Source organism: Tupaia chinensis, unplaced genomic scaffold, assembly GCF_000334495.1.
Source record: "Tupaia chinensis unplaced genomic scaffold, TupChi_1.0 Scaffold000542_1, whole genome shotgun sequence".
In the NCBI taxonomy this organism is placed as follows: domain Eukaryota; kingdom Metazoa; phylum Chordata; class Mammalia; order Scandentia; family Tupaiidae; genus Tupaia; species Tupaia belangeri.
Window position 1 is genome coordinate 2,684,677 of NW_006160055.1, and position 13,097 is coordinate 2,697,773.

Sequence of the window (13,097 nt, forward strand, 5' to 3'; positions counted from 1 at the left end):
AATGGGGGTGAAGGGGTTTGTGGCGTGGCCTCCCCCCGGGGGGGGGGGTGATTTCTCACTTTCTGTCTCTCTCTGTCTGGTGAGCGCACGCGCCCTATAGCAAAAACCTGTCCAAAAAAATAATAATAATAATATTAGAGAGGCCGGCAGGTGGCATCATGATTAAGAGCTCCCACATGGCCAACCATGGTTCGAGTCCTAGACTTTGCTGCTTGCCTTTTCACTTTCTCTCTCTCACTCTGTCCTGCTCTGGTCAAATAAAAATAAAATAAAATAAATTAATTAAATAAATACAGTTAAAATAAAAAATAATTCTTTCAAAAATATTAGAAGAAAAAACTACAGGACACATGGCTAGCTCAGAGGCCACTAATAGACTGATTTTAGCAACACCATATCAATTAAAGGCAGTTTTAACTGTACATTAGAAAACATACATTTTTCAGTTATTTCCTTCTAAAATTAGAATTAAATGGATTCTCTTGCCAACAAACTGATTATTATTTTTTTATAATAGACATTTACTTAAAGTAATACACTTGCCGACCAAATTATTTTTAAATTAAATTTTTCAGGTTCGACCCCCACTTCATAAAAATACTTTAAGAGCAACTGCATCCATGACTGCAATCTAATTACTTCTTTGTCCACTCTTCTCTCTCTTTTCTTTCCTGAATAACCTCTTTCAGATATGGTTCAAGGTAGAAATGATCCTCCTCGTATTTTGTCCACTGCTCTTTTTTTTTTGGAGAGATTTTCACTGTAGGGCGCGTGCGCTCGCCAGACAGACAGAGAGAGACATAGAGAAAGAAAGCGAGAAATCACCCCCCAGGGGGGATGGTCACGCCGCAATCCCTTCTCCTCCATTCTCCTCTCGGGATCTTGGGCACGCACGCACACGCGCCCGGCGTGAGTTTTAAGCCACCAGGTCCGGGAAACGAACCGCGGTAGACTACGTGGGAGTCCAGCGACATAGCCATTACGCTAACTGCTGGTTCCCTGTCCACTGCTCTTTAGGCAAGATCTGCTGCCTCACGGTCAGACCCAGGGCTCTCTTAATGTGAAACATCCTGTCATTATAAAGGTTCTCAGGAAGTCTTCTTATGGCTTCCTTCACATCTTCATTCTCGTATATCTTATCATCTTGCATTAACTCCAGTTTATTGAATCCTGCAGCACTGAAATACCACTTTCGAATACCATCCAGCCACCGACCTGATGCTGAAACGGCCGGCCTGCTCGCCATTTTGACCCGAGAGCCAACAAACTGATTATTAAGGTCTTCTTCCTCCCAGCTCATCCAAAAGGAAGATTTTCTGGGTCCCATGTCCTCCCGTGACTTACTGTGACCTCTCCCTTGCCCTTCATCAGGAAAGCTTTCTCCTCCAGGCATTCTGGCTTTCTCCCCATTCCTCAGCTGACAGTGCATCTCCAAAGGGTCAAAGACTTACTAACCACTACTTCCAAAGGCCCTTTCGTCTGCTCACCTCTAACTCACCAACTAGAAGCATCCAACTAGGACTCTTTCCTTCTAGACACACTTCTCTTATTACTCTCTGCCTCTCAAGGTGTCAGTTTCTCCCAGCTTTGTCTACCTGTCAAAGGGGATAGAGGTAGGAGGATTTGGTTTTGTTTTTTAATAGCTTTACTATTTTTTTTTGGAGAGGTTTTTGCTACGGGGCGCATGCCCTCACCAGAGAGACAGAGAGAAAGAAAGCGAGAAATCACTCCCCAGGGGGATGGCCACGCCACAATCCCTTCTCCTCTGTCTCCTCTCGGGATCTTGGGCACGCATGCACACGTGCCCGGCATGAGTTTTAAGCCACTGGGTCCGGGACACGAACCGCGTTTAACTACATAGGAGTTCAGCGACATAGCCATTACGCTAACTGTTGGTCCCAATAGCTTTACCTTTTATACCTGTCTCTAATTATTTACCTACATGTTGGGGTTCAGTACTTTATTCTCTTTCCATCTCACTCCACATGTTCTCCCAGGCAGTTTCATTCACTTCTCTTTTTATATAAATAGGAATCTACTAAATCTAAATATGCGAGGACTTCTAAAAATTCATAGAAAACTGGAATTAAAGTATGATTTTATTTTGGTGCAAGAAATTTTGAAATCCACGCACAGATTTTTTTAATGCACCTTTTCCGTGAACTTTCTGAAAACTGGTACTGAGATCCGACTTTTCTTCTGCGCCCTGCACTCTGTTTCCCTCACTGAGTGTCTGTACTGGGCTAACCAACAGGCAACTCAAACTCAACACTCGTGAGAGTAAATAAACTTCTTTTTCCAGCTGCTCATTCTATATTCTTTATCACAATTAATGGTGACATTCTCCTTTGAGTCAGCCAAGCTAGGATCCTGTTATCTTCAATTCCTCTCAATTTCTCACAAACTACCATTCAGTATCTCAAGTTCTATCTACTCTACCTTCTAAACACCTCAAGACTCTATTCTCCTCTGTACCACTGCTTCAACTCAAGCCCTTAGGTGGGCCACTATGGGTTTCCTATCTAGTCTCCAATCCACCGCTTATGCTGCCACCAGCGCTATTTTCAAAATATCATGTCACCCACTTGCTGACAAAAATCCTTCAATGATTACTCACTGCTGTAAAATCCAAACTACTGAATGGGTGTACAAGGTTCTTCTGGGTACCCTTTTTCCCTGTCATCTCATCTATCATTTTCCCACACATCACACTCCATATATTTTTATGCCTTTGCATATGTTTCTTTTGCCTGGCATGGCCCTGCCTTGTCACACATCCCCTTTTTTGTTTCAGAACTCTGGCCCAATGTCAATTCTTCAGTGACACCTTCCTTAAGTCACCCACTTGCATGAATCGTTTTCCTCTTATTCCTATGGTATCTTCCACCACTGTTGTAACTACTGGTTTTAGATCTCTGTATGCCTCTCATTTCTCTACTGAGGCCTTTGAAATTAGTGAGCTTATAGTTATCTTTAACATATGGTACATTGTTATTACTTGACAAATATTTGTTTTAAAAAAGGGCAAATTCAAAATAAAAAAGGGACCAGCAGTTAGCATAATGGCTCTGTCGCTGGACTCCCATGTAGTCGACCGCGGTTTGCGTCCCAGACCCTGTGGCTTAAAACTCACGCTGGGTGCGTGTGTGTGCGTGCCCAAAATCCCGAGAGGAGAACGGAGGAGAAGGGTTTGCAGCATGGCCATCCCCCCTGGGAGGTGATTTCTCACTTTCTGTCTCTCTGTCTCTCTCTGTCTGTCTGGCGAGCGCACGCACCCTCAAAAACCTCTCAAAAAAAAAAAAAGGCAAATTCAAAATTCAATTTATATACACATTAAAGATGATATTTCTTTATACAGATAAACCATGTCAAAAACTCCCCCCCCCCAATTAAAACCAAAATAGGTAAGTTATAAAAATCAAATTATCAGAGAACCAGCAGATGGTTGTAATGGTTATGTCACTGGCTTCCAAATGCGGTTCGAGGTCCAGACCTAGTGGCTTGAAACTCATGCTAGGTACTTATATGTGCGTGCCCAGAATCCTAAGAGGAGAATGGAGGAGAGAGGACTGTGGCATGGCTAACCCCTATGGGGGTGATTTCTCCCTTTCTGTCTCTTGTCTCTCTGACGAGCACACCTGCCCTATAGCAAAAATTCTCTCTCTCTCTCAAAAAAAAAAAGTTATCAGTGCTTGTAGCTTTCTAAAACAAAAAGACTATATCTTTGAGCTTGTTTTTGTTCACTATTCCAACATTTGTGGAAGATAACTAGTTTCTCTTTATTTCTACAGTAATCTGTTTTGACAAGCTTTCTATATGGTCTGCTCCTTCCCTACAAATAGCACCACAGGCCTCAAGACTTCAAGTTCACTTGTCAAAAATACCAAAGGAGAGCTAGCAGGTCGCATGGTGGTTAAAGCACTGGGCTCCCACATGGCTAATCTTGGTTTGAGTCCCAGACCTATAGCTTACTCTTTCACTTTCTCCTTCTCTCTCTCTGGTGAGTACTCATGTTCTACAGCAAATTAAATAATAATAATAGTAAATCAAACCATATAAATAATTGTTTAAAAATAAAACCCAAAAACCAAAGGATTCTTTTTTTTTAAGAGAGTTTTTTGCTTTCGGGTATGTGCATTTGCTAGAGAGACAAAGAGACAGAAAGTGAGAAATCATCTCCCGAGGGGATGGCCACAGCAGAATCCTGTCTCCTCTATTCTCCTCTTGGGATCTTGGGCATGCACACACACATTCCCGGCATGCATTTAAGCCACTGGGTTCGAGATTCAAACTGAACCCCAGTCAACTATGTGAGAGTCTTGCAATGTAACCATTATGCCATCTGCTGGTCCGACCAAAGGATTCTTTATTGGTAATTTATGTGGTTACACTTAGAAGCCTAAAATATCCACTGAGTTGGGCCTTTACATTTTAAACTTTATATTTCTTTTCTTTGTTTTTTTTTTTTTTTTTCTGTAGAGAGATTTTTGTTATAGGGCATGTGTGCTTGCCACAGAGACAGAAAACAAGAAATCACCCACTAGGGGGAATGGCCATACTACAAACCATTCTCCTCCATACTCCTCTCAGGATTTTAGGCACACATGCACACACACCTGGCCTCAGTTTCAAGCCTCCAGGTCTGGGACTTGAACCGCAGTTGGCCATGTGAGAGTTGAGAAATGTAACCATTACTTCATCTGCTGGTTCCTAAGTTTATATATATATATTTTTTGGGGGGGGGGGGAGAGATTTTCACTGTAGGGCACGTGCGCTCGCCAGACAGACAGAGAGAGACATAGAGACAGAAAGCGAGAAATCACCCCCCAGGGGGTATGGTCACGCCGCAATCCCTTCTCCTCCATTTTCCTCTCGGGATCTTGGGCACGCACGCACACGCACCCGGCATGAGTTTTAAGCCACAGGGTCCGGGACACGAACCGCGGTCGACTTCGTGGGAGTCCAGCAACATAGCCATTACGCTAACTGCTGGTTCCCCAGCTTATATTTTTGATATTATAACAAAACATGCTTTTTCACAACTGTAAAGAATAAGAAGCAAACAAAAAACCCAAAAACAACAGGTAATTGCTCTCAAGTGAGGATCTTTCAAATCACAGTGGCCCCAATTTGGATGTGAGGTAGTTAAAGATGTTTTGTGAGGTGAGTCAGAAATAGAATCCGTGTCTCTCCATCATCCCCAAGTCCTGCAATTCCGCTAAGAATGGGCCCACCACTTCTCTGTGGGGGAAGTTTGATCAAAAAAGCTATTTGTGTTTCGTCCTGTATCTTCAGATTTTTTTTTGCATAGAGTGCATGTGTTTGCCAGTAAGAGACAGAGAAAGAGAGAGAAAGCGAGAAATCACTTCCCTAGGAGTGATGGCCATGCTGCCATCCCGTCTCCTCCTTCTTCCCCTTGGGATTTTGGGCATGTATGCACATGTACTTGGCATGTTTCCCAAGCCAGCAGGTCTGGGAATTGAACCATCAAGTCAGTCATGTAGGACCCAGTACCAAAACTACCACTCCACCAGCTGGCCCCATGACTTCTGGTTTTCTTTTTCAGTTTTTGAATGTCACAGAAGCCTGTGGCCTGCTGTTATGAACTTATTCTATCAACTTGTCTTAATTCCAAAAAACAAACAAACAAACAGACAAATGAAAAGCAAAGTCTTATTCACATAAAATATAGGAGAAAATCCTGGAAAAACATACTAGAATAATCTTTTTATTAAGCCCTCCTGTATTTTTTAAAAACTAGTCTTTTCTGAAAAAGAAAAATAAACAGGGAACCAGCAGTTAGCGTAATGGCTATGTCGCTGGACTCCCACGTAGTCGACCGCGGTTCGTGTCCCGGACCCAGTGGCTTAAAACTCACGCCGGGCGTGTGTGCGTGCGTGCCCAAGATCCCGAGAGGAGAATGGAGGAGAAGGGATTGAGGCGTGACCATCCCCCCTGGGGGGTGATTTCTCGCTTTCTGTCTCTATGTCTCTGTCTGTCTGGCGAGCGCACGCGCCCTACAGTGAAAATCTCTCCAAAAAAAAAAAGAAAAATAAACAAATAAGTAACACTGTAGCTTTACTTTTCTAAGAAATCAAAATATTTTATGTTAGAAGTAAGAAGAGGAAGATATTAGTCTCCCATTGCATAGATTGAGCAAATGAGGCCCTCGGAGAGAAAGATGTCTACTTGGGACTCACCAATTACTATATCTTTTTGCTTAGCTTTCTTTCATTGCAAAGAAATACAACTTGTTCATCTTTGATCTCTCACCTGAAATAACCTCTGAAATTGAGGATTTGGAATTTTAGTGGTTAGAAATAAGTCTTCAACGGTGTCTTCCTCCTCGTTTTTCTTTACCAAGCTCATGGAATCAATCAGAGCATCAACTGCACTCAACTGTGCCTCTAAAACAATGAATAGAGAAGCAGGAACAAATAAAGTCATGATCTCCATTATTCTCCACTAAAACAAATACTTCCTATTATAGATATTCACAGCAATATCTAGTAGGTTATACAGTTCTACCTCTGCCAAAAATATCCTCTAGTCACGCAAGCAGTTAATCTGGCCTTGATGTTCTCATCTGTGACGAGCTACATCAAGTAGCTGATCTCTTAGGTCCTTTCCTGTTCTACCATTTAGTGAGCTTTTGTCAATAAAGTATATCAAAAGCAAAGGAGTGTGTTTCAGAGACATGCACTACAGACTCAAAATCCAACTTCCATATGGAGATTCAAATAAAATATTCCAATTAGCAAAATTAGTAATTAGCCAAAGAATAAAAACATTAAAAAAGAAAAAGAAAACCCCTCTAGTAATGAAGCATAAGCTTTGTTAGGATTTGATATCACTTTTATCAGAGTACAGCATCTTAATAGGAGGACACTATGGGACCAGAGTGAACTAATTCCCTCAGTTTCCCCAGTCAGAACTAGCTCTTTCAGGGACCAGCAGTTAGTGTAATACATGGACTCCCATGTAGTGGACCACAGTTTGAGTCCCGGACCGGTGGCTTAAACTCATGCCAGGTGCATGTGCGTGCGTGCCCAAGATTCCAAGAGGAGAATGGAGGAGAAGGGATTTCAGTGTGGCCATCCCCCTTGGGGGGTGATTTCTCACTTTGTCTGTCTCTCTGTCAAGTGCACATGCCGTATAGCAAAAACTTCTCAAAAAAAAGAAAAAGAAAAAAAGTACTAGCTCTTTCCTCTCTCAAAGCCTCTGGACACTAATCCACTGCATGTATATGAAAACCTGAGTGTCCGTCATACCCACTCCCTCCAAACTCTCAAGTCTCTTGAAAGCAGAAACATGACACTGTTCTTTATATCTCTCCTAATACCGAACAGAAATCAAGTGCTTCTCAACCAAAATTTACCAAGCCAACCAATATGGCACAGCCCAAAGCAACTGGGTGAAAGGCAACTCTCCCCCAAATGCTTCTACCTAAACCACCATGTGTAACTTTCATTCTGCAGATTCATACAGCAGTTCAGCTGTTGAGTGGAAGCACTATTTGTAGATCACCAGACCAAAGGTACAAAAAAGGAAACGGTCCTTGAAAAGTACATCATGCTTCTATTCTTCACCTGTTTAAATATCCCTTTTGTACCACTCCACAAAATGAAAGGGCAGACAGACATTCAGCATGAGGCATTTCTTCTCTCTCTGTTTTGGACTTCTCGGTGAGGTCTCAGGCAGTGACACAGCCATAGCACTGCTGCTGAACTGATGAATGCAGGGTCCGCTGGCAATAGCTAGCAGGTGCTACTTCCACATGAGAATATTCGGGGGTTATTACTTACTACTCCAAGGTAGGATCAGGCTACCACCACAGGTAGCACTGCACAACCCTCCAGAAACACCTACTGGTGTTCAAGTCTGGGACTTGAACTGTGGTCGGCCAGGTGGGAATTCCAGTGCCTTAACCACCACACCACCCACTAACCCCTAGGACCCAGTTCTTAACCTACTTCACAATTCCCTCATCCTACATTGACAGCAATTATATATTTAAATTTATAAACTGAAATATTTACTCATCAGCTGCTGGTTTTTATTGGTACATTTTCTACATTCTGTTCCCTATTAAGTTTTATTACAACTGTCTTAAATGGTGAGCTATTTAGAAGAGAAACATTCTACATAGTACCCTGACATCTGCAGCCAGATTCTTTTTTTTTTCTTTTTATTGGAGAGGTTTTTGCTATAGGGCGCATGCACTCACCAGAAAGACAGAGTTAGACAGAGAAATAGAAAGCGAGAAATCACCCCCCCAGGAGGGATGGCCACGCCGCAATCCCTTCTCCTCCATTCTCCTCTTGGGATCTTGGGCACACACGCACATGCGCCCGGCGTGAGTTTAAGCCATCGGGTCCAGGACTTGAACCGCGGTCGACTACATGGGAGTCCAGTGACATAGCCATTAAGCCAACTGCTGGTCCCTGGAGCCAAATTCTTAATAAAAGCCTTCTTCTCATCAAGCTTGAAGTAACTCCTGGAGGTCAGAAATTGAGTAGCACTGAGATTCACACTGTTACTATAAACTACAGAGAAAGGGCAAAGAGAAACATTAACCTCCAACACTGTCATTTTTGGTTCAAAATTACTTACATCAGATTTTTTTGCAAGACACTTAGGTCACATATTTGATACTGCAAGACAATTCACTTCTGCAGAGGCAAACCTGATCACAACTAGAGAATGGAGATTCATTTCCAACAAGCTGCACCCTAGATACAAGCTCTAAGTAAGAAAAGGGAACTCAACACTGTTCGGAGAGTTTAGGATAAACTTATCCATATTACTGGGAAAGCACGTGGTGAACTAACATGTTCATTACAGTGTCTGCATGTATGATTAGAATCCAACGAATCCACCAGAGAAATCCCAGCACCAACCAATGACTGCAGGTAGGTGATTGCCTGAGGATCTGTGTGTAGAGCCAATGAGTGAGTTAGAAGGAAATTAACTCACCTGTGGGAATGTATTTCTTACTATTTCGGAAAGAAGAAAACATGTATTGCCGCAAGTCTTCCATGAAAGGCAGCTGCACATACATTAAACACTAATGAGAAAGAAAGGAGATAAAAGCAGAAATGACCAAATTAATGGAAAATATATAACTGGCTCCAAATCTTCTGAAAGTGGCACAACAGAAATATTTCAAAAATCGGGACCATCAGTTAGCGTAATGGCTATGTTGCTGAATTCCCACGTAGCCAACTACGGTTCGAGTCCCAGACCCAGTGGCTTAAACTCACACCGGGCACATGTGTGTGCATGCCCACGATCCCTAGTCCCTAGAGAAGAAGGGATTGCGGCGTGACCATCCCCCCTTGGGGGGTGATTTCTCACTTTCTGTCTCTCTTGTCTGTCCGGCAAGCGCACGTGCCCTAAAGCAAAAACCTCTCAAAAAAAAAAAAAAAAAAAAAAAAAAAATTAAAAAAAAAAAAAAAAAAAAAGAAATATTTAAAAAATCAGCTCATATCTGGTACGTTAAAAGTAAAGTACATTGACTTCTGCTATTAGCTGTTCACAGCTGCAGACACATCAAAGAATATTAAACATAGAAGTATTCTTTTTTCTTTTTTGGAGAGGTTTTTGCTATAGGGCACATGCGCTCACCAGAAAGACAGAGAGGGACAGAGAGACAGAAAGTGAGAAATCAACCCTGGGGGGGGGTTAGGGGGGTGGGCACGCTGCAATCCCCTCTCCTTCATTCTCCTCTTGGGATCTTGGTCATGGACACGCAAGTGCCTGGCGTGAGTTTAAGCCTCTGAGTCCAGGACTCGACCTGAGATCGACTACCTGGGAGTCCAGCGACATAGCCATTATGCCACCTCTGGTCCCAAACATAGATGTACTCTTACATAGTAGACTATTGCTATAAAATGTATGACCAATATAACACATGAGAAGTCAGGATGACTAGAAGGTCGACCTGAAAGTCAATAAACTTGCCTTCTCTTTCCAGTAGAAAAGTAAGTTCACAGAAAGTTCTCTGAGAAACAGGAAATGATAAGGAATCTAGACCTTTATTTTAAATGAGAATACCCTAAATAAACTGAATTTTACAAGGATCACAACCAAAATCACATCCTCGACCTTTATGCATAGTCCTCATTTGTAAAAATGGAGGTAATTTCTCTTCCAGTTTGGTTCTGAGAAGTCAGGAAAAACGAAAACCTAGAGAAAGGCATAGTTAACCTTTACTGATTTAATAAAAAGTTCCTTATACACTTTCATAACTCATGTATCTTCCTCACATCTGAAAGTGTGACTCACAGGTCAGCTGTATTAACATTACCTAGGAGTTTTCTAGAAATACAGAATCTCAGGCCCCATCCTGGACTACGGAATCAGAACCTACATTGTAACAAGATCCTCAGATAATTACCACGCACATTAACAGCTGAGAAGCATTACTTGAAATAAAGGAACTGAAGAAGAAAACATCATGAATGGGAAAGACTTGCGGGTTTTACCTCATAGGTATCCTTGATGTGAGGAAAAGCCATTCCAACCTGAGGGTTAGACTTATTGTGATAAGCATATCGAATTATGGCCACCATGTCTAATTCATCCAACGCATGAACCAGGGAGGAAAACGCAACCGCTGCTGGCTGTGAAGAGAGATGCACGTGTTAACACAAACCCAACAGGTGCAAATGCTCACGAAAGAGCTAAGTCCTTAAAAGTGTCACCCACTTTTCTCCTAATTCAGCTTTATTTTAGAGGGATCTTGGGCATGCACGAACATGCGCCCAGGGTCATTTTCAAGCCAAAAGGCCCAGGACTCGAACAACAGTTGGCTATGTGGGAGTCCAGATAGATGTAACCTCTATGCCATCTGCTGGCCCCTATTTATTTACTTTTAAATTTGTTATAAGGTATGTGTGCTTGCGGGGAGAGTAGTGGGGGAGAAAGTGAGAAAGCATCCCCTAGGGGAGATGGCCACACTGCAGTCCCTTCTTCTTTCTCTTACTGGGTTTTTAACATCCATACATATGCCTGGCATGTTTTTCAAGCTGCTGGGTTGGGTCCAGGATTTCAACTGCCATGTGAAATCCAGCCACCCTAACCACCAGGAGACAGGCTGGCCCTAGATCTCTTTATCTAACTTTTATTTATTTACTTGGGTTTTTGCCATAGGACGTTTGTGCTCACCAGAGACAGAAAGAGGTAGAGAGAAGAAAAATGATTAATCAACCCCCAGGGTGGATGGACACACCACAATCCTTTCTCCATTTTCCTCCTAGGACTTGGGGAACACGCACACATGTGCCTGGCATGATTTTTAAGCCTCCAGGCCCAGGACTTGAACCATGATCAGCAATTTGAGAATCCAGCACCTTACCCACCATATCACCTGCTGGTGGCCCCCATGATTTCTTTTTCAAGTGTCCCTTTACCCACTTCAAGCTCAAACTGTACACATCTGCTTTTGATTATATTGACTACCTTTTCTGTAACTTTACTTCATTAATTAAATCCTCTACCTTGTCACTTCAACCTTCCTACTCTGAAATTTATCTCCCCAAAATAAACTCAGGTCTCAGCCTTCTTAAATAAAATCTCTCCATAAATTATTATCTGTATCATTCCTTCCCTTCAACTCTAAATTTCATGAAATAAGTCTTGCTATTTCTACTGCTTACAACGCAATTATTCTTTACTCGAAATCAGCTACTGTCCCTACCTCCTTACTGATAATAACCTCTGAAGTTATTCATGTCCTCCTAAGTCCCAAATCCTTGGTTCCTATTCCCTTTATTTGACCTTAAGGTAGCATCTAACTGTCCCTCTTCCTCTATACTCTTTCCTTCTTTGGCCTTAGAACATTCCCCTGAATGTTCTATTATGTGAGCCACTCCTCTCTGAACTCTTCTTTTAAATTCTGCTTTTGGCCTCTTTCTTGCCTCTCACTCTAACACTCCACCCAAGGATTGTTTCATCTTGTCCCTTGAGTGATAAATCAAAAATCTTGATGGCCAGCTCTAAAACATTCCTAAGATCCAGACTTAATGTCTACTAGGTACACTTACCTTCAAGTGTCCACCAAACTCTATCGATTTTATCCCTATCTTGTCTTTCAAATCTATCCATACTCTTTAAGAACTGCCCTTCTGTTCACAACGCTGATTATGTCACTCCTCCTAAAATCCTCCAATGGTTGCTCTATTCCAGCCTCACTGAGTGGATCATGGGTAGGGGCTGGGGGGTGGTTTAGATCTTGTACCTTCCCTCCCCTGTAGCTTCTGCTCATATAATTTCCTCCTAGCTTGATAATGTCCCCTTCAAATCTCGAACTTCTAACCCATACTTAAGGCTCAATAAATTCTCTCCATTTCTGATTTGCCTTAGCTTTCTCTTCAGAATTCCTGAAATACTATACTTTTCTTAGAATCATAGCTAACCTGGACCAGTTAGCCATGGATATATTCCCATTTTCTCCACTAAAAACCTATGACCTCAATACCTCCCCATCAAAACCCTCTGCAGATTCCATACTACATGCATTACCTTTTCTGTTCAGTTTGAGAAATATTTGCTTAGTGCCTATTCTCTGCTACGTAATGTCTTTGGCCCATGAGAAAACAAAGAAGAGCTCATGGCCTTATTAAGCTAATACATTCTTTACTAGCAGAAATGAGATATGTACCAAATACAGAATGTGTATGTTCTATTAATAAGTCCCAAGAGAGGACTAGATAAACATAATGGGAGCCTGAGGAAAAGATTACTTTCAATTTGTTTGCAAGTTTTCATGTGTCTTTGACAGGACCAATTAGGATATTTAAAGTAAGAAAGGATATGGTCATGAATGAATGCTACATTATAGTGCAACGCTACACCTGTGTATACCTCAACCAAGGCTCCATTTCCTTTTTATTTTTAAAGAATTATTTTATGTAACTTCATTTATTTATTTATTCATTTAAATTTGACAAGAGAGGGACAGAGCAATAAAATGAGAGAGGGAAAAGTGAGAAAGCAAGCCACCAGGTCCGGGACTCAAACTATGGTTGGTCATGTGGGAGTCCAGCACCCTTAACCACCATGCCACCTGCTGAAACCCCCCATTTCCTTTTTCC

The 13,097-nt window shown here is 42.0% G+C and overlaps 2 protein-coding genes across 2 annotated transcripts in view; both read right to left on the minus strand.

The window, feature by feature from the left end:
- The window catches only part of XRCC5 (X-ray repair cross complementing 5), a gene marked incomplete in the record, with an annotated part of 114,905 nt that overhangs the window by 59,841 nt on the left and 41,967 nt on the right, over window positions 1-13,097 (minus strand). The window contains 3 exon segments of the mRNA XM_027775315.1: window positions 6,274-6,407; window positions 8,977-9,067; window positions 10,488-10,625. Coding sequence (XP_027631116.1) covers window positions 6,274-6,407; window positions 8,977-9,067; window positions 10,488-10,625 — 363 coding nt within the window.
- On the minus strand, window positions 636-1,327 carry LOC102476254 (cytochrome b-c1 complex subunit 7-like). The gene is made up of 2 exons (XM_006157449.2): window positions 1,017-1,327; window positions 636-741 (listed from the first exon to the last, which is right to left on the minus strand). Exons 1-2 carry the CDS (start codon window positions 1,325-1,327, stop codon window positions 636-638), a joined length of 417 nt encoding a protein of 138 aa, XP_006157511.2.